Source organism: Salminus brasiliensis, chromosome 18, assembly GCF_030463535.1.
Source record: "Salminus brasiliensis chromosome 18, fSalBra1.hap2, whole genome shotgun sequence".
In the NCBI taxonomy this organism is placed as follows: domain Eukaryota; kingdom Metazoa; phylum Chordata; class Actinopteri; order Characiformes; family Bryconidae; genus Salminus; species Salminus brasiliensis.
The window spans coordinates 13,141,909-13,163,572 of record NC_132895.1 but is presented as its reverse complement, the minus strand read 5'-3'; the positions used below and the strand labels follow the sequence as shown (position 1 = coordinate 13,163,572).

At 40.1% G+C, this 21,664-nt stretch overlaps 3 protein-coding genes across 8 annotated transcripts in view; 2 read left to right on the top strand and 1 right to left on the bottom strand.

Annotated features, from left to right (window-relative positions):
• The first annotated feature begins 79 nt into the window (after window positions 1-79).
• slc26a1 (solute carrier family 26 member 1) lies at window positions 80-7,376 on the top strand. 3 transcript variants are annotated; one of them, XM_072662364.1, is made up of 3 exons: window positions 80-222; window positions 4,504-5,151; window positions 5,243-7,376. In XM_072662364.1, exons 2-3 carry the CDS (start codon window positions 4,531-4,533, stop codon window positions 6,752-6,754), a joined length of 2,133 nt encoding a protein of 710 aa, XP_072518465.1. In that variant the 5' UTR covers window positions 80-222; window positions 4,504-4,530; the 3' UTR covers window positions 6,755-7,376. The 3 variants fall into 3 exon arrangements, with proteins under 3 accessions (XP_072518465.1, XP_072518467.1, XP_072518466.1); XM_072662366.1 differs by having other exon boundaries at window positions 2,637-5,151; XM_072662365.1 differs by lacking the exon at window positions 80-222 and having other exon boundaries at window positions 244-5,151.
• A 1,878-nt stretch (window positions 7,377-9,254) lies between these two features.
• LOC140539258 (protein regulator of cytokinesis 1) lies at window positions 9,255-14,534 on the top strand. 2 transcript variants are annotated; one of them, XM_072661924.1, is made up of 14 exons: window positions 9,255-9,512; window positions 10,657-10,789; window positions 10,898-11,020; window positions 11,106-11,339; window positions 11,541-11,711; window positions 11,851-12,000; window positions 12,120-12,270; window positions 12,394-12,530; window positions 12,621-12,716; window positions 12,984-13,130; window positions 13,220-13,315; window positions 13,398-13,535; window positions 13,854-13,955; window positions 14,127-14,534. In XM_072661924.1, exons 1-14 carry the CDS (start codon window positions 9,496-9,498, stop codon window positions 14,190-14,192), a joined length of 1,761 nt encoding a protein of 586 aa, XP_072518025.1. In that variant the 5' UTR covers window positions 9,255-9,495; the 3' UTR covers window positions 14,193-14,534. The 2 variants fall into 2 exon arrangements, with proteins under 2 accessions (XP_072518025.1, XP_072518026.1); XM_072661925.1 differs by having other exon boundaries at window positions 9,257-9,512; window positions 13,857-13,955.
• A 553-nt stretch (window positions 14,535-15,087) lies between these two features.
• The window catches only part of LOC140539394 (5-hydroxytryptamine receptor 4), a 36,377-nt gene continuing 29,800 nt past the window's right edge, over window positions 15,088-21,664 (bottom strand). For all 3 annotated transcript variants that reach the window (XM_072662099.1, XM_072662100.1, XM_072662101.1), the window contains 2 exons: window positions 18,514-18,594; window positions 15,088-16,015 (listed from right to left, as the gene is read on the bottom strand). In XM_072662099.1, the coding sequence (XP_072518200.1) occupies window positions 15,922-16,015; window positions 18,514-18,594 (175 nt within the window). In that variant the 3' untranslated portion in view covers window positions 15,088-15,921. The remainder of the gene's footprint in view (window positions 16,016-18,513; window positions 18,595-21,664) is intronic.

Sequence of the window (21,664 nt, the reverse complement as noted above, 5' to 3'; positions counted from 1 at the left end):
GTGACAAGACTGAAAGCCTACATCCCCCCTCCCCCTCTCTCTGTCTCCATTTGTCCCGGATTGGCTGCTGAGGTGCAGAGCTCAGTAAGAAGCGACGGTGTTTTCCCATCATTCCTTGCCCCATTCAAAGCAAGCTAATCGAGCTGATGCACACCAGGAAATCCAGCGAGCAAGGCATGGCAAATGTATTCTCCACTGTACTCACTCGCTCCTATAACCAGGGTGAGTTGCTCTTTCTGTCTCATGAAATTCTGGCCCCTAAAAGCAGGCTTTGTGAAGGAGGGGTTCCCATGTGTTTGCCGGGTCTGCAATCAGATCAGAGATTAGCTTTTTGGATGGAAACACAAACCTCTCTCGCTAATCTTAATCTTTATGTGTCTATTCATAGTTTGTTAATGTTATGTTGTTTATGATTTCCAAAACCCTGTGTGAATTGCAGTAAGCTATCTGGAGTATTGCGGCAGTTCCCAGACATTATCCAAACTAAGGCAAAATGCCCAAACACGTACACTTACAAATGAGATCCAGATCATACATTTCCCAAGAATCATACAGCCAGGTCCATAAGTATTTAGATAGTGACATGAGTTTTGCAATTTTGCCCATGTATACCACCTCAATTGTTGTGAAATTAAGCAAATTTACACTTTCAGTTTTAATTTAAGGGGTTTAACAAAAATACTGCATTAACTGTTTATGAATTACAGCCATTACATAGTCCCTCCATTTTCATAGGCCCAAAAGTAATAGGACAATGAACTGATAAGCAGTTTCATAGGCAGCTGTGGCCTACTCCCTCATTATGTCTGGACAAATGAAGGAGATTAAGGTCTGGAGGTGATTCCAAGTATGAAATTTGCATTGAGTAGCTGTTTATTGGAACTCTTAATATGAGGTCTGAAAAGGTGATGATACAAGTGAAAGAGGTCATCATTAGACTCAAAAAAAACTCAAATCTATCACACAGATAGTAGACACTTTTAGATTGGCCAAAACAACAATTTCATACGTTTCTAAAATAGAGGAATGACTCCAAACAACAAAAGGTCTGGAAAACCATGAAAGACATGTAGATTAACACAGATTTAGTTTATATATATATACATTGTCTGTCAAACATGATGGAGGCAGTGCTATAGCATGGGCATGGATAATAAATCAAAACATAGGCAATAGAAAAAGCAGTCCAAGAGTCAGTCACCTGACCTCAAACCACATGAGCAGCACCTCACTAACTGATGACAAAACTGCCGGCAGAAACACCCACAATTAAGCAGCAACTGAAGCTGGCTGCAGTAAAGGCCTGGCAAAGCATCTCAAAAGAGGACACTCAGCATTTGGTGATGTCCAGGGGTTCCAGACTACAGGCAGTGTTTGACTGCAACATTTTAATATGCAAGTATTTTAAATAATCTGTCCATTTAAAAGGATTTTAGTTTGTTTAATTACGTCTGAGAATATTAAAATATAATTGTAATGTAAAATGTAAAACATGGTTTTAACTCCTAAACGGTTAACCCCTTGAATCAAAGCTGAAAAACAGCACATTTACAATCCATTGTTATGGTGTACATAGGCAAGTTTAATGTCCAAATACTATACACACTATATTAATAGCTGTAATATTCTCTCATAGCTAGGCCTGTCGCAATAATTACTTATGGACAATATATGGACATGATCAAAATAATATTTGCTGACCTCGAAATATTGCCCATTGTGGTTACTTGTATTTTTGTTTACCTAAGAATAAACCTCACCAATATTTGATTTTGTTTGTTTTATTTATTTAGAATTTCTAAACATTTTATATTTCAATTCCCATGTCTGAATATTCCTAATAATTAAAGTTAGTTCATTGCTCTTTAAAAGGGTGTAATTGCTTTACCATGGTCTTAAAATTGCTCTATTGCTCTATAACTATTTCTGGGACGAAATATTGTGACAGGCCTACTCATAGCTTCTTCCATGGCTTATCTCAAATTCTAAGAGTAAATCAGAAATTAGCAGAAAAATACTGGAAACAAATCAAATGTCCCTCCTGCAGACACTAAAAAACATGTGATGATCATTTCTTTATTGTAACATCTATCTTAAATGAACCTTCCTTTTTGAAAATATAAATAAATGCCACCTACACATAAACTACTACAAAAACCTAAGAGGCCTCAGTTGCTTTTATGCCGTCATGCCAAAATATGCATGTAAAACACAATTTTTTACACTTAAATAGCCCAGTACTACTCAAATCACACCACTGATCACAAGACACAGTTACAATTTGCCTTGGTTTCTGATGTAATTTCCACAGTAACATAACAGGAAGACCTGTATTGTTTCTTTAAGACACTTAATATACTGACATTTTTCTGCATTAATAAAAATCTAAAAGCTAAAGTTGCCATATATTGCCAAAATATTGATAGGACAGCGAAAGTCCAAATAAATGAGTGATGCCTCTTGATTACAAGGCACTGACTTTAGTAATGCTGGGTAGGAGGAAAAAAATAGTTAATATGTAGTTAGATCCTTGGCGTATTTAATCCCAAATAGCTGGTTGAAGGACTTTAAACAGCGGGTTATACGAGTAATATGTGAGACGTGTGCCAGATGCTGACATTTGGTGGCTCTTTCAGGTGACTTAGGCAGTGGAAAGAACACTGCTTGAATAGACACCCTACGCACGAGAGCAGTCAGTAGAAAATGGACTGCACCCTTTGCCCTGATCCTGCTGATGTTGCTCAATGGAGGACTTGACAACCTACTATCACTATGTTCCACCCTGTAAAGAGACAACAGCCCCACCCCTTGGAGTTCTCAGCCTATAAATACGGCAATTTCTGGCAGAGGACTGCCTTTATGTTTTTATATCGTGTGCCAGCAGGCTTGACCTCTTCAGCTTTTTAAGACATAGTCTAGGCAAGGTGGTAAGAGCACATGTTTATATGAAAAGGGTGAGGGTGGGGGCAGCCTCCATTGGTGAACTTAAGTTGTTTAAACATTGTGAAGACTTCATTTTGAGGTACTGAGCTACCTTCGACTTGAATTATCTGGGTGAGTGACGTTTCTTCTGCGCATCTCTTTCTCTCATTTTGTTCGACAAATTGCTATATTTTGTTTAGTGTGTTCCATGGAAACCAGATTGATGGAGTTAATGGTAACCAATATACAGATTTTATTTTTATCTAGACCAGATACAAACATGCTGTAGCTAAGTCCACTGACCCTGTTGTATTTAACAGTTAAAGATGAGTTCGTTAGGTGATGTTTTGCAATGATTATCTTAGTCTGTTCTCTTAGAATGCAATTACCATGACTTAAAATATATAAGAGGTCATATATGTCTCCTGTAAACCTTTCTGAGATAGATAATATTTTAAAACAATATATGAAAATTTATAGTTTATAGTAAATTTATAGTAAAAATGTTAACCGTCTCCGGTGAGCCTGTCCGAGAAGGTAATACTTTAAATATGTACATTTACAACAAGCCAATTCTTATTTTTTAGAATCACCTAAGTTGGTATAGTTCATATTAGGGTTAACATTGCAAAAATCCGTACAATTATAACAACCAATTTGTTTTTGTAGTTCATATGAAGTTAAAACTACATGAGCTAACTTACAGCTGAGTCTTCAATTGCAGAAAGGAAGCACACATCAGAACCCATCTGTTTGCTTTAATGACATTAAGATAGGTTAGTGTGATAGGACATCACACATTGTTTACTCTTCCACGTTTTAAGGTGTTTTTCAGGAAACAACAGAACTGCTTTCGTAATTACATATCTACATGCTCAGACTAGTGCCTTTTTCTTTGCACAAATATAAAGGGGTTGGTGTAAGCATCTGTTCAAGCATTAATTTAATTTCCCTTGGACATCCTTCCTGAAGGCTAAGGTGAAAGAATAAATAGTTTTCTTGTGTTATTTCTTCTGTTATTACTGCCATAATAAAATGGGATGATTAATTAATGCTGACCTCAATAAATGCCTGCTATACCCTGGATACAAAGTCAGGTCAATAAACCTCACATCAAAGTAACCAGTAATAAATTGAAGGACATGGTGTTAGGCCAGGACTTTGTTAGGATTTGTTTGGGCCATCTTGCTATCAAGCCATTGTAAATTAAAAGTCTCATCTCAGTTGAGAGGTTGAGAGCAAACTAAATGTTTAAATGATTTTCTGAACCGATGTTTAAACATAGATGTAAACTGCACAGCCTTTGCAGCATGAATGAGTATTTAGTTTAATCTGTGTGAAGCGAGTCACCAGAACGTTATATTCAATACTCAAGACACAACAAACTAACTTCTGATTTAGTTTGTGCACAATAAAAACGGGGGCAGCATCAGGATCACTTCCACATCGCTAAGCAACCATGAGCAGGTGCACTGTATAATGCCATGTACTGTAGTGGGTAGGCAGGACAGGTCCTGTTTTATAAGTGCCTTTTGATCTTGGTGATTGCTGAAATAGCCTTGCTTCTTTTTCACCTTCTAGGAGACAGGATAACAGCCCCAGCAGTACATGGGTGCTTCATCATTAGACGACATGGAGGACACAAAACCTCTACCCATGGGCTCTTTGGAACGCAAGGCTCGGAAGAGAAAAGGAGCCCTCGAGACCATGAAGACAAAACTGCGCCGTCAATTTTCCTGTTCTGTGCCAAAAGTGAAGAGAACGCTAACAGACTTCTTCCCTGTGGTGCTCTGGCTGCCAAAGTACAAGATTAATGAATATGTGTGGGGTGATCTGATGTCTGGGCTCATAGTGGGGATCATTTTGGTGCCTCAAGCCATTGCTTACTGCCTCCTGGCAGGTTTGGAACCTATTTATGGTTTGTACACGTCCTTCTTCGGAAATATAATTTACTTCATCTTGGGCACATCCAGGCATGTGTCTGTGGGTATCTTCAGTCTCATGAGTTTAATGGTGGGGCAGGTTGTAGACAGAGAGGTCTATTTGGCTGGCTTTGATTTGGGTGAAGAGAGTACGCAGAGCTCCATGGATGGAGGCTGGAACGTTAGTGAAGACTACAGCAAAACTGCAATGAATCTCACAATAAAAGCCCTTAATATGGAATGTGGAAAGGAATGCTATGCTATCAGCATTGCAACATCATTAACATTCCTCGCTGGGATTTACCAGGTACTTTCTTCTTTCTTTAAACTCATTCACAATTTAAAAAAAGTCTCTTAACTCTTTACTGTGTGAGCCTAACCTGTTACTTACTCTCCAGGTACTGATGGCTGTATTTAGGCTGGGTTTTGTCTCCATTTACCTCTCTGCTCCAATGCTGGATGGTTTTGCCACTGGTGCTTCATGCACCATCCTAACTGTTCAGGCTAAGTATCTACTGGGCCTCAAAATCCCTCGCCACCAGGGCTACGGTACAGTTGTGGTGACTTGGATCAACATTTTCAAGAACATACACAAGACCAACTTCTGTGATATGATCACAAGTGCTATTTGTATTGCTGTGCTAGTGGCAGGGAAGGAGCTCCAGGACCGGTACAAAAATCGTCTGAAGATGCCACTCCCCACCGAACTTGTAGTAGTAGCAGTAGCTACTATAGTGTCCCATTTTGCTGATCTCAATGGGCAGTACAGCTCTAGCATCTCAGGTGCCATTCCAACTGGTTTCATTCCACCACAGGTGCCTAGTTTTGACCTGATGCCAAGGATAGCCCTTGATGCCATTCCACTGGCTGTGATCAGCTTTGCCTTCACTGTTTCCCTGTCAGAGATGTTTGCTAAAAAGAATGGATACACAGTTAGACCAAACCAGGAGATGCTGGCAATTGGTTTTTGCAACATCATTCCGTCCTTCTTTCACTGCTTCACCACAAGTGCTGCTCTGGCCAAAACCATGGTGAAAGACTCAACAGGTTGCCAGACACAAGTTTCTAGTGTAGTGAGTGCCTTTGTAGTGCTCTTAGTCCTTTTATTTTTAGCCCCCTTCTTCTACTCCCTGCAGAAGTGTGTCCTCGCCTGCATCATTATTGTCAGCCTGAGAGGCGCCCTACGTAAATTCAGAGATGTTCCCACACTCTGGCGTCTTAGCAAGATTGATGCAACTGTCTGGATGGTGACAATGTGCTCAGCTGCTTTGATCAGCGTGGAGATCGGACTGGTGATCGGAGTAGTCGTTTCCATGATATGTGTTGTGGCTCAAACTCAATACCCTAAGGTTTCACTACTGGGCCAAATCGAGAACACTAATCACTATGAGGACATGGACGACTACAGCCACCTAGTGATCATTCCCAAAGTAAAAATCTTCCGCTTTCAGGCTCCTCTTTACTATGCAAACAAGGACTTTTTCTTAAAGTCATTGTACAAAACAGTTGGACTCGAGCCATTCCTTGAAAAAGCTCGGAGGAGAAAACTGGAGAAGAAAGCAAAAGAAAGGGCTGCAAAGAAGACTGACAAGGACAATGGTGATGTAAGTATAGGTCTTATAGCTAGTGAGCTGGATTTCCATACCATTATCTTGGACTGCTCCTCCATATCCTTCATTGACACCACAGGAATTTCCACCTTTAAAGGACTGCTGAAAGACTACAAAGAAGTTGGTGTAAACGTAATTCTAGCTTGCTGCAACACCAAAGTCATAGATTCTTTGAGACTAGATTCTTTCTTTGGACCCGATGATAAAGAAATGTATACACTGTCATTCCACACTATTCACAGTGCAGTTTCTTTTGCCACAGATGCCGCTGCAGCATCGGTTAATGCTTCATCTGTGTAACCTGTCTGTAACTTGATTTAAGGTGGCTACAAAAAAGTCTGTTGTTAAATATAAAAAGAGTAGTAATACACACAAAAACTGTATCACCACCACTAACACACACTTCATAACATGTTACTGACAATTACCAGCATTTGCCTGTATGTCCTCAGAAACTCAGCATTTTATACATGCTAAATGCTTTGCTGAAACAGAAGGGAATCTCGATAGCACTAATTACCTGGTATCAAAACACTGCCACAACATTTTGTTTTCTTTTCTTACTTTTACTGCAAAAGAAGAAGTAACTATTGTTGCTGAGTGTACTTCGCTGACTGTCATGAGCATTCCTTCCATGAACCTGTTTGTATAAATGAAAGGGATAGATTTTTTCCTTTTATCCTGTTGTGTTATTTGACATACATGTAAAAACTGTAACTGAAAATACAGTTAAGATCAGTTTAAATCTCAGAATAACTATTATCCAGTTGAGATCTAATAGAAGCATTCCTGTCTGTCATCTGTTTTAGTTTTATAGTTTTTGATATTATTACATTATGGCTGTGTAGTTTATTTGTTGGACTATACAGTGAATAACATTTCTGCTCTTTTTTTACATTGTTAATAAAAATGGATACATTTGGCCTGTTACCATTTTGCTTATGGAGTAGCCTATGGAGGTTGTTAGGTAAATTAAACACGTTTTGAGGAATGATTAAATAAACAGTCTCTATGTTGGTGGACATGTGCACCATTTCTAGGCTTAGAATGACATTCCACATGAGCTTAGAGTGTGTGTTTTACATTTAAGAGGCTTGAGACAACTCACAAAACACAAAGGCCACGACTACATACCTTTTTTGTGGGTGCATTTTCCAAAAAGGGTCTCACTTTTGCTTAGCTTGCGAGTTGAGTAGCAGTCCTGCCAGCAATGTACTAAATCTTTATTAAACAGATAAGCCTAACAAAACAATAACACACAGAAAACAAGAAGAAACAGTGAGGAAAAGTGTGAGTTATTTTCTGTAAGTGTATTCTGAATGATACTACTAGTATATTGGAATGGAATACACTACTGAGTACAGTTACATCAGTGTATTCACTACTTTTTGTTCCACCTCCCATGTGATGAAGGAGAGAGGCGAAACAAAACTGGCTTGTAGAAATTGCACTGGAACATATTTTCATCCAGAACTATGAACTGTGAAGAACTGTGAGGACTAGGCAGAGCCCAGGACTGAGTCTGAGGACTACATGCGGCTTGCAGGTACTTGTTTGGTGGACTTCATAATACTCACAACACCAAAAGCCCAGAAAAGTGGGACTGATGACCAAGCAGATGACTGGCCATCATTTTCAGAGTGCATTCTTCTTGTGTGAAGGAACAGACAGTGACTCTTTTGGTTTACCTATTTTAACAACTGAAGTAATGTTATGGCCGACATGTAATGAGTGGTATGCAAGCTAAGTAGTCACCCGCGCTGACCCAACCACAACAACATGTGAAATCTTGAAAGACCTGGGTGTAGTTTAGCCCACTGTTCTGTTGTGTCTCAGCCTTGGTCCTGGAGGTTGGTTAGTGTGGCGCAACAGATAACACCACTACCTGCCAGTGAACCACCACACCATGTGGGAGACTGGGGTTCAATTCCCGGTCTGGGTGACTGTGCTGCACTACACCAATAAGAGTCCTTGGGCAAGACTCCTAACACTACATTGGCCCTCCTCTGTAATACGAATAACCTTGTAAGTCGCTCTGGATAAGAGCGTCAGCTAAATACCATTAATGTAAATGGAGGCACCCTGCCCTGCACATTTTAGTGCTTTCCCTGCTCCCTACTCATTAACAAGACCTTTCGGGATTGCAGGAGGTGTGTTAAAGCAGCAAGTCGACTAAACTGTGCAGGACAGGATGCCTCCAGGAGCAGGGTTGAGAAACACAGGTTTAGCCTACAAAACAATGGAAGATTGCAAAACCAAAGGAGAGTTGGACCAGCCCCCAAAATAATAAAGCATCCCTTAAATTGTATAAATCATAGTTTTGTATTAAAAAATATGTCCCTTCAATTTCAGAAATCATTCCCTCAGTTTAACTAAAGTTCAAATTGATTGATTAAATGGAGGGAACAGACTGTTTCCCCACATTAGTGGGAAAAATCTACTAAATTAAGAAGCTAATTAAGAGGTTAATCAAGAGACAGTTGTTTACATTCACAGAATTGAGTATGTTTCCAAATATACTTTAAGGGCTCAGTATCATTCACAACACAGGCACATTCATACATGGTCATATACTGCACAGCAAGCAGTCTGGCATGCCCATGTCCCAGCAAATATCCAGAAAGCTACGGCACGCCTAACCTCTATAGCAAAAGTAGCCATAATTCAGTGTCCTCCAATATTTGACTTTCAGTAAGCAGAGAAACGCCTCTTTTCTCGAACCTCGGACCCTTAGCGAGACCCAACAGCGAGCAAGTCAAGCAGTGAACAACACACAAAGCCACAAATACCCATGATGAAGGCTCGTCGTTGGAGGTGAGGTCCTCGGTCTCAGAGCCCGCTCCAGTAGGCGGCAGTAGTCCGGCCTGCTCCGCTCAGCCTCTCAGGAAGCCCTAAGGAAGAGACATAATTCAAATTTTAGCGCCTGGGTTAGCGAGGGCTGTTCGCCTTGGGGGAGAAGATTGCGGTATTTTTTCGGTTATTTTTTTTGTTTTAAAAACAGTCCTAAAAAGAAAGGTGGTCTCTACACCTACGCTAAAACAATGGGGAGCCGAAGAAGGTAAGTCTTTTGCCTCGGTAAGTTCTAGCTAGATAGTAGCTATGCTAAGTATCTAGCGGTAATCGCATCTAATTAAACAAAGACTTAATTATAAACAAATATATTTTATTTCGAAATCAAACGACTTTTGTACAGTAATCTAGACACATAGCTCTCCTCAAAAAACGTTTAGCTACTTAGGTGAGTAAAGTGCATCCATTTATTTAATGTTCGCTGATATGTCCGATGCAAGTGCACAAGTGGCCGAAATTAAGGGGTAGATACCGGAGTAGAGTCAACAGTGAACGTGCGGCGAGTTAACAGCTAGCTAACATCTAGCTAACGTCCATATCCAGCTATCTTTGACCGAGTTTCTGTTATCGCCATTGTTGTTTGCCAACTGTCAGTCAAAATAGGCTAGCTAGTGCTAGTGCTAGTGCTACTAGCTAGCCACCTTTACTAGCTAGCTAACGTTAGAGAGAGCGTGCCGACGAACCAACGAGCGAAAAACGTAGCCGACCGTGGCTCTGTTTTGTGTATGAAGTTTATCTCGTTTTGCCGTAATAACATCTGCTACCACGTTCAGTTAACGTTATGGTTTGCTTTGTAAATAGTAGCTAGCTAGTGCTAGCTAACGTCTAGTGACACGCGAGCGAGCGAGCGCGCGCCCTCGCGACGTTTGTTTGTTTGTTTGTTTGTTTGTTTGTTTGCTTACGAGAGACGTTCATTTAAAAGTCTTATAGCTACACTGTTGTGATTATAATCCAATAAAGGGCTACAGAACATGTTAATATTGGTCTGAAGTGCTTAAACCTGCGTGGATATCCAATAATAATGCTACTAAAGTATATTTTAATTATTGTTTAGATGTTGTCTTCTGTGCAAGCTCCTGAAGTAGCTATTATAGTAGCTAGCTAGTAACTAAGATTTACTAAACGGTTCCCTCGATTAACTAAACTGCTGCATTCCCTCAATTGAACTCCCTATTTTCATTTGTTTTAAAGAGCATCAGTAGTCCCATGTGTCTAAAATACGCGGCTAATTTATTATGAGCATGTACATGATGCTGTTAGCCATATGTTTTGGGTCATTGTGGTCAGGTGAGCTCATATGGGCCAAATGAAATATAACATTTCGGACATTAACATACAGTTTTAACATACAGTGAAGCCCTGGCATCCTCCCTTGTAACCGGAATTAACCATGCTATGGCCAGGCTGGTGGACATATGGGACAGTATTGGCATCATGGAGGATCAGAGGATTGAACGAATGCAGACCGTGAAGAAATATATTGAGGTGAGTTGCAGCATTTGTTTGCATGTTGCTTGTTTGAGACAGTTGACAGTTTTTGTTTCTGTCTTCCCTGTTTTATGTAACTATACTTTCCAATGATCTTCCGCACAGGACCTTTTGACGGACATGATCACTGAAGAGGAATCCCTGAGGCATCGCATTAAAACCAGTATCATTACTACCCAGAAGCAGTTAGAGACATTATGTCTGGAGTTGTCTATGGAATCATACAAAGTATGCTGTGTTTTATCAATAATCTCTCTGGTTCAACATCTTGAATCAGCATGTGATTATGTATTTCTTTCTCTTTATTTTTTAGGTGGAAGAAGACCTGACAGTCTTGCAGATGGAGAAGAACCTCCGCTGTCGTTTGGAGACGCTTCAAAAGGAAAAGAATGAGCGACTGAGGGAGCTAAATAACCTGAGGCAGCAGGATGAGGAGCTATGTGTGACCTTGTGTGCCACTCCATACTACATTCCCAGTGGCAGCATGCCCTCACAAACGCAACTCCAGGAGCTCCGGGAGCACATCAAGAATCTGAGTGAGGAGAAGGTAACAGGCCGCATGGGAGAGACTCTGCTCTGTGGCTTCTAGCTTCTTTTGTTCTTTCCCTTGCTTCTGCTCCTTTTGCTCCTTTTGCTCCTCTTGCTCCTCTGTGGAGTTTGCAGAAAGTTTGAGGTTGAGTAATCAACGCTCACCACAGGATGTTTGTTATTAATCACTGCCGTCACACCATCCCATCTGTTGGCATAGGAGAGCAGGGTGAAGGTGTTCTCTGGTCTCCGGGAGGACATTAAGAGCCTGATGGATGAGATGGGCCATGAGCCTGAGACCAGCTTGGAGAGGGAGTCTGTGTGTTCTGATACAGACATCTTTCTGCTTACACATGAAAACATCCAAGCCCTGAAGCTGCTTCTCAGTCAGGTGTTAAAGCTTGCAGCATTTGCAAATCATTGCTTTTAATGTTGTTTTATGTATTGATGTTTTAAGCACAGTAAATGTACAGTGCCAGAAATTGCTGTATGTGATCTTTATGAACCTTTTATCCTCTTTTCCTGTATAGCTAGAAATGAAGAAGGAATCCCTTATTTCAACTAGGGACAAACTCAAGGATCGAGCTACCAGCCTGTGGAATCGCCTGAGTTGTCCAGAAGAGGAAGCAGAGGAATTCAAACAGGAAGCGCTGAACACTCTCTCTGATGACATTAGAAGAGTAGGGGCTTTGTAGTGGGCTTCTGTCACTATCTACAATCATCTAATCTATAAACCTTGTTAAACAGGATGATGACTCATGGAGTTTGTCTCTGACCCTACATTTTTTTGTCTTTACAGTGGCAGAATATAGTGGATCGTCTGGAGGTGCTCCAAAGGGCTAAGCTAGAAGAAGTGATCGACAAAGTACGACAGGAGCTTGTGATCCTCTGGGATAAATGTATGTTTGGACCAGAGCAGAGAGAACCTTTCAGTGCGCACTTCTGTGATAGTAAGTTTCGTTACTAAGGCAGTGTCAATATTTTGTGTGAAAATGAATGTAAACACAACATTGTCATGGACTAGATTCTGGTTCTTATTACCTATGTTTCTCTTCTCTCTTACTGCCCTACAGATAATTACACAGAGGAGCTGCTTGCCCTACATGACTCTGAGCTGCTGAAAGTGACGCAGTTTTATGAGACAGCGCGTCCGTTAGTGGAGGGCATTGAGAAATGGGAAAGACACTGGGTTCTTTTCCAGGACTTTGAGGTGCTCACAGAAAACTCTAAACTTATGTTCAGCACGTAATCAGTCTTTACCGAAAATGGGTAGATGATGTTTGTTTTCTGTTTTATGCAGAGAAAGGCTGCAGATCCAAACCGCTTCTCCAATAGAGGAGGTGCTTTACTGAAGGAAAGCAAGGACAGGGCCAAAGTGCAGAAGTTGCTTCCCAAGGTATAACACTAAGAGTGTAACCAAGGATGGTGATAATTCAACTGCACTGATGTTGGAGACGTTAGTGGAGTATAATGCTTATTAATAATATTTAGTATAGTGTATTCTATGGACTGGTAAATTGGCTTGTGGCAGTAGCATGAAGATAAAATGCTAAAAAAGCACAGTAAATAGCTGTAATTAACCTACATCTGTGTTCCCATCAAATACCAATGTCAATTAGAATTTATGTTGTTGGCCTACTGTTTGTGTGTTGTGCATGTACAGCTAGAAGAGGAGCTGAAAGCACGAGTGGAGGCTTGGGAAAAGAATCAGAGCGCCCCCTTTCTCATAAAAGGCCAGAGGGTTATGGAGTACATCTCCAAGCAATGGGAAGAGCATCGTATGCAGAAAGACAAGGAGAAGAATGAGCGTGTGAGTTTCATATTTGTTTCGCTAGATTATAACATTGCTACACAGGGGACCATTTACTAGCGACCTGACTCCCCCTTGTTTCTGTACAGATGTCCAAGAAAACAGACAACTCTCAGTTTAAGACCCCCACTAAGAGGGCCCACGGACAAGCCAACAGCAGCGTGACCCCCAGCAAGATAAGGAAGGTGCGGCAAATAAACAGTGCTTTAAAGTTTATGTTGATCACAAATTCTTTCCTCATTCATTTCCTTGTTAATTTCCTGTTAGACTCCTAGTCAGACTGCTCTCCGCACCACCACAATGAGCAGCAGCAACAGCAGTGGTGGTAGCACAATCAGTGGCAGCACCAGCAGCGTGTCAAGCACCTTTCTGTGCGTTCCTGGCAAGCCTCCACTCTCAGCCAAGGTAGAACCACTGCTTCAGTTTCCTCATGTGTTGATCTGTTCTACATTACGCTGGAAAAGAAGGAGAAATAATGTAGTTAACAAAGCAGTTCCTTAGACCAACAATAGAGGGCACCATTGCCCTAAAATGAGAATCTAGAAATGTGACTGAGCTTTGATTGGTTAAGTTGACATACTGGTCAGCTCCCTAACTTGTGACTGTTGAGTGTCATTACACTTGAAGGGTGCATAAATGCTGAAAAGACTTTTTAGCCACTTTGCTTGTCCAGCTTCTGTTTTCCTTGGTTCAGCAAGGCTCATTTCATCTTCTTTGGTCCAGCAGAGGGTTAAGACCTTTGAGGCTTGTTCAGGCCCCAGAACGCCACTGCAAGAGTTCAACAGCGATAAGAAGCCCATCTCCATCAGCTACTCAGACTTTACAGTAAGTGAAACCCTTCAGTGCATTTTTAGGAAAGCAGTTTAGATTTATTTATAAATAAAGATCAGCTGCAAAATGAAAAGTAATTTGTCCACATTAGACATAACTTATTGTACAATTTTTTAGGAGCAGTTGTGTTGATTGTGATTATTTGTGTTTGGTTTCCTCCCCCAGAGTGAGCTCTCCAGAAAGGCTTGTCACGATGCTGTTCTGAACTCTACTGTTAAGGACGTGCTGTGATTTGTCTTCAAATCGTAGATCATTTTACTTTTGCCTCCCCCCATCATGGTATTATAGGGCATTCTTATGGGCATCTACAGATTGAGGGGCATTTATTATTTCAGGATCATTGTTTATGTATGTGTGGTGCAATGTCATTTTAAGGAGCTTTTGCTTTATCAGTTTATACAGTTTTTTTTTTATTATTTTTTTTTTTTATCTATACTTTTTAAAATCTGCTTTGTACAGTACAATTCTTTTGTAGCGGCATGCAAATATGATACATTTCAAATATTCTGTGCTGAGCACTTCTAAAGCTGTATCTTTGTTTTGTTAAAAGCCAAATAAATATCTACAATTCTAGCCCTGGGGTATAACCTGACTGATCAGTCCATGTGAACAAGGTTAGCTTGGATGGAAGACAGCAGTGCTGTTAGTTAAAGCATCTACCCACCTAAAACTGTGGCAAGTGTACAGATGCAGATGGTGTTGTCATTTGTGGCTGGCATAGTGCAAATGTTCGTGTTTGACGTGTTTATTTAGTGTGGGTGTGGAAATCTCCATCTTATTTTACCTCGTTTGCCTGGGTCTACCTTTTTCGTTTCACAAATACTCTGTATTTTGCATGTTAATTGTGACTTGGATCTTTTGATGACTGCAAGCTGCTTTATGAACGGTGCACAATCTGTAATCGGCTCATTTGAGCACAATGGTATAATGCTTTGAGCACTGCATGCTTTCAAAGCAATATGGAGCATTATGTAATTAACAGTTCGTCAGTCATCTGTCTGCTCTGAACTCCAGTCTAACTGTCTTGGGAGCATGAAATGAGAAGAATTGATTTATTAATCAAACAGTTGTGTATTGAAGGTTACTGTAAATTCATTGATGTAGTGAACAGATACAAGGCTGAGCATTTTTGGATTTATTTTTATTTATTTATTAAAAACTTTGCCACAGCTCCTAGATCTGTCCCACAGAAAACATTTGAAACAATATTTCAACACAAAGATCAAAGAGAATACAAGCAGGTACAATAAGAAATGTCACATGGTGACAGTCGTCATTGCTCCTCGTTTCTGAAGCCGAAACTGCACGCTGTAAAATAAATAAAGCAGTGAAGTAAAGAACATCTGGGACATCTACCCCAGACTGATCGTTGTAACTAAGTTAATGTTGCGATGAAACCATTTTAATGGCTTTTAAGCAGCTTTAAATAATAATTATATTACTTGGACACGCTGTCAACATGTGCTGGTCATACAGCAAGTCCTATGACCAGCTCTGACATTGCAATAAAGTATGGGTGAGGGACACTTTTACAGTCTTGGGCAGATGCACTGTGCTGAACTGAAAGGGAGTGTCAGTTACATAAATGAGAAATGAAGAGCTGAAAGCACCTCATGGCCTCTTGAAAATCTGTTTGGTTAAGAGGTAAAAAACAAAAGCTTTTTCTTTGAAGCGTTCACTCCATTGTCCACTTGGTTTTGTTCCTCTCAGCATCAAGCGTCACATGCGTTCCTGGAGGCTAATTAGGCCCAATGTTCCAATGTGCCTGGCTTACCCTGTTGCATCTATACATTATTCGAGTCAGGCCTGTGAAATGCCTCTTCACAGGGTTTATTGTAGCGACAGGTGAAAACCATGTTCATTAGAGCATTCAGTGTCTCATCTGTATACGTGTCTTCCTCCCATGGGTTGATGCTTGTTCATTGTAACAGCCTGTTGCCATCTGTAGGTCTTCTCTTTGCTATAAAACACCGGCGGAATCCTGAGATTCCTGCTCACTAGATAGGATTCGCTTGCCGTTGTCACTGTAGCTTCGGTTTGGAAGAAACGACAATCTGTGGAGAAAACAAGACCAATGTTAGAGTTTACAGGTTATAATACAGTAGTCAATACTTATGCACCAAATTCCTTACTTTGTTAAAGTTATTGTAGCATATGCAACTGTTTGGACAACCAATTTTAAAGTCTTGGAGATTGATTAACTCATTGGGGCTTTATTCATAATTGGGGACTGGTTAGAAAGGGCAGGAATAATTAGTAATTCTCAGCTCTTGTTTCAGAGCGTAATACATTCTAGGACTCTTCAATTGCTCTGAAGATGAAGCTAATTGTTATCTACAAAGCAGGGTAGGGCTATAAAAAGATATCACTGATAATTAAGAAACATTTAGATTTATGGCATTTAGCAGACGCTCTTATCCAGAGCGACTTACAAAGTGCTTTGCTATTTACCCAAGAAAACCTTAGCTAGTTAGAATAGACTAAAAGCATTCTGCAAGGAAACGTCAACTAAGGGGAACTGTGGAAGTCAAAGTGAGCCCTGGAAGACCAGGGGTCCTATGGTGAGCTGTCAATCGTCCTCCACACAGCTTGATTTAGGGTGTCCCTGTGTCTTTTGCTATTGCAAAGACGGGAAACGTACGCCTTGTGTGGCTCGAAACACACAAAAGGCATGTTCTAAGGCTCTAATTAACCATAGGTGTGTTTTGGGCGTAACATGCAATAAACCATTTAGTGTGTAACTTGCCCTTCCCTTTTAAGAGCGAGGTGCAGTCTGACTGGCGGATTGTTATTTCAATAGTGCAAAGCGGGGGTGTGCAAGATAGGGCCCCCAAGACAAAGCCAAACCTCCGTATGAGTGGCGGTGAGCTGCTGCAAAAACATAATCTACTCACAGGTGCCATCAGAAGGATGCCATACCTCTGACCTCATCACAAAAGTCAGTGTCATGTATGCAGAACTCCAAAATAAAGTATTTTGCATACTTCATTTTGGAAACAAGTGACTGATGAATTAGTCATAGCACTTTGACCACAGTCACTAAAAGTTAGGTTTTGGAGTTTTGATGCCTTGCCTGCTTTAACATGAAGGTGGATCTATCATGCTTCGGGTTTGTGTGCCAGCACATATTCACATTGCATATGAATATGAAAGAATAAATTCTCATTAAATATCAACAAACTCTCGAAACCTCAAAATCCAGCAGGAACTACTTCAAGAAATTGAAGCTGAGGTTACTAACAAGGCTGTCACAGTCCCCTGACACAAAGAAAAATAGACGGATAGATGTTGAACGGGACAGCTAAAGTACTAGAAGCATTCTGCAAGGAAGAGTGGATAAACATTTGTAAAACAACAAAGATTAGCTGGCTATGAATAGCTTTTTGCAAGCTGTGATATTGGCCAGTGGGGCTGTCACTAAGCATTGCCTTTGTTTGGGTTCCAAACATTTGCATGTGCCACAATTTACTACTTTATTTATTTCTGTATTTTTTAAGTTGAAGTAACTTCACAGTAAAATGATATATTTACACATAACTGAACAAACATCAGTGTGCCAATGTACATGTAATTTTTAATAGAAAACAAATGAGTAAGCACACAAATGAAATGATGTGAAGAATCCATATCTTCAACAGACTTGAAAAACAACAACAATTCAGTGTTGAATTTGATTGAATTCAAAAACATTCTTAAATAATGAAACTGCAGCTTCAAATATAGGATATTGAGATGGTTGTGTGCCACACACACACACACACACACACACTATGACTTCGGACATAAAGAGACTTTAGCAGAAACCTGTAAAATGTAGACAGTGAGCTGAGATGTTACGTACAGTATAACAGACATATTACAGAACATGGGTCTTGAAGGGCCCATATCACAGGAAACAAAACGTCCTTGATTTTTAAAATAATTGTATAATAAATTATAAGCATTGTTCAACCATCAACTCCCCACTCCATATATGGAAGTTTAAAGCAAAACAACTTGTTAAGAAGTCACAAAACCTTTGTTTTTGCCCTTTTGATTCACACTGAAATTGAAGTATGTTTCAGTCTGCTTTTATAATGTAAAGCACAACACAGGGCAGCCAGTTAGAGTAAATGTCATTAATATATTATGTCATTATACATTAATGTCATTAATATATTATATATATATTATATAAAATATATATTGTTTTAAGGCAGTAAAGGGAGTTTCAAAAATGAAATATGTACCATTTTAGTACAAAATAAAACGTTAAAAAAAGAGAACAGCTGACAAAATTAGAGCTTGGGAAAAAATCAGATGTAAAAATATAAGATATGGCCCTTTTACATGACAAAAGGTCACCTCTCATTGAATGAAATGTCAACATGTTCAACGTATGGGGTGGGGTGAGTTGTGGGGCTTTTCATGAAGCAAGATTTCTCAGAACGTCCCTTACTTCTTCTGCTGTTGATGCCATGACTGAGAAATGTCTCTTCAGGAAATACCACACATCACAAACATCAACACAATGAATTCTAGCTACAACATGGACAAGAGCATGGTGCAGTACCTAGGTTGATGGGCCTGTCCATTGAATCTGTGTCTCAGGAGCTCCTGCAGAGCTGGTGAGGGAACCTCAATACATGTGCTCCTGATCGACAACATGAAATACAACAAATAGCCCCAGTTATATTAACACCAATACTTCTCAACCATGCTCAAGCTTTGGCGATACAGAGATACACTGAGTGCTAAGACAATATCCGTTTCTGCAAAAACATTCTAATAGTATATGTTTAGAGTGTACCTTATCTACAGCAGACAAAAACAATGAAGGAGAAGGTTAATCTGGATAGAAAAGGAACATACAGGGATGGATTGCAGGCAGGAGGCATCTAAATTTGTCCAGAGACGTGCATACGCTGCTCCTTATCAGTTCAATCAGCACATCTGCTTTTCTTTGCTCTACTCCACATTTGCCTTTTTGGCTGGAAACATTCTTTTCCCCCTTTGGTAACCCGACAGCAGCGAAAAAGCTTCCAGATTATGAAAATAGATCTGGTTTATTCAGTGTTCTTGTGTGGAACAAGTTCAATTTTCTTTTTTTTTTCTTTTTCAAGAAAGCTAATTAATTTGAATGTATCTGAACGTAATAAAGCCGCATAGACATGAAAACAGATCGCGCTGAGATAACATTCCGAGAGGGAATCTTTTCAACTGTAGCTCATGACTCTGTTCCAAAACTATTAAACACAGTTTATCCTTGTTCAGGAAAAACATTATGCAAGAGTGTTCACAGACGCATGAAAGAAGTTTCTTTTTTATTATTATTACTTTTTTTTTTTTTTTTTTGGATTGTCTATGTTGATATTCAATCCAACATTCCACTTCCTGCCGAGATGGCCGAGATGGTCAAGTTTACTGCAATTCCCTTAAAACTCTCGACAACAGCACTACTGCAGAGGCTCTTGCCCAGTTAAAGCGTGGTATTAAACAACACTTTGATTAAAACAGGAGCTACAGAAACACCTTCTGTGTGAGATGATCAACTTTAATGATGCTTCTTAGCCCCAGCGCAGGATTTCTGCGCTCCACCTGAAAGTAATCTTCGCTCCACTGCGTTTGATCCATTCTGGCCTTTTCTCTTCACAGGCTGAGGTTAATTCCAGGGCCTTTCTTTAGAGTTATAGTATTGTAACAGCTTTATGATGGACTTAAATTTCATTCGGCAGTCTGGAAGTTAAGCCTGGTTGAATTACTGAAGGAACCTGATACTAAAACATCATCAGTCATGGAGCAGCAGAATGTGGTGCAGAAACTCTAAAAGTATCACTTCATGTGCAATATCTCAACACTGGCTGCTGAACCTCAGCAGACCTTTGACACACTCTGTAGAGCTTCAGCCAGTCAAACTTGGCACAGTCCATTCTTATAATAACTTCAGCAACTCACACCCACATCTCTTCCTTATCCATCCTACACTCATAAAACACATAACAATGCAGGTGTCAAAAAAACGTTCTTTGGAGCGAGACAGAAGAACCACTCTTACTGCTCTAAGGCTGCAGAAGAGTGTGAAGAATCTTTTTAAGATGTAAAGAACCTCAACTACAAGGCTACAAGGCCTATGAAAATATAGGATTAAGAGTACAGGATACTTATATTTGCTTCTACTACGCCATGAAATGTCCTCTACCTCACATGAAAGTTACAGTTATTAGTTTCTAGTGCATGCATTAGTTCCTCCATGCATGCTCTGTATTTCATTAGAGCAGCACATAATGGCACTTTGGCAGTGTTAAATCTGGAGTGAATGTTTAATAGGTTGAAGCGTACTTGTGGCTGTACAGGAGGAGTATGAAGTGATTGACTTGTGTGAATTTGTCTTGTAGAAAGCTCTGCTAAGTTTTGGTAGTGCATGACTGTGGAATTTTCAGCCTGGCTGCTAAAGAAGCCGCAAGAGTTCATCTTTGACATTCGCATTTCTCATGCTCGCTTTCCCTTCTTCCTCTCTGTCTCCTGTGCAAACCGACCCAAGTCCCTAAAAGTGTCCCTGTTATGAACGCTGAGAGCAAACATGCGGCCGTATGGCCATGCATGGCTGCAAACACTACAGGCCACACCGCTCCCATGCATTTGACTCTACAGCAAAAGGCGTGTTTACTACCCTAAAGGCCTCTCTGAAGTTTCTTTCATGGATCATAGCTCATGCCAGTGTCAGATACATCATGGCTCTTTGTCTCCTTCTCTGAAATTGTTCTTCTCTCATGAGGGAATGGTAATTTGAATGCGAGCCAGGTAAAGTTCTTCTGGAATTAAATTTGCAGTTAAACGCCGGCTTTGGAATCCAGATCCAAACGTTTCTTCTGCTTTCCAAAATACAGATCAGATCAATCACCAGTGACGGCATCTGAAGCGCCGAAGGATCTGAATCAAATTATTATCAAAACACAGTACTGGCTATTCTGACAGACGGCGGTTTGAGTAATAACTGGAAACTGAAAAGGCATGCTACCTCCATCTATAGGATGGCCTACACCTGTTCAGTGTATGGAATATTATTAACACTGTAAATTATAATGGAATTATGGGTTCTCAGATAAACTTAGCATAGCCTGTGCAGGACAGATCTCCACTGTGCAGTTTTAGGGCTTAAAGAGGAGCTGGTTGCTGGCACCAGATGAAACATGCTGCAGTTGGTGTTCTATTATATATATATATATATATATATATATATATATATATATATTAAAAAAAAAGTTAACAAACCAGATGTTCAGGCCTTTCTATGATTTTGAAAAGGGTATATCTGAAATATCTCATCTAATAAAACACATAAGCACTAGTTATGAATGAATGTAAGAAATAAATAAGCAGGAAAATAACAACAAACATTACATCTACACCCTTTTCTCACCAAAATACACGCATGAACAGGCAGAAGCAAATTTCAGTGGAAGAATGTAGGGATTATAGTTTAGTGCTTTAACTGTCGCAGAGAAATGAAAGACGTTCGAGGTACCCTCGGGTCAACAAGCATTTATACAAGGCATTTTTCAAGCCGTTCACATGAACCTTTACTATAATAAGACTGGGTGCGATAAGATCAGTAATCCAGTTCAGCTCCGTACCCGCTTTTATGAGGTACATTATACTCATAATGTCCAGTAATACTCCCCATATGTCAAAACAGATTCTCACGACTCGTGTGTTTTGAGACG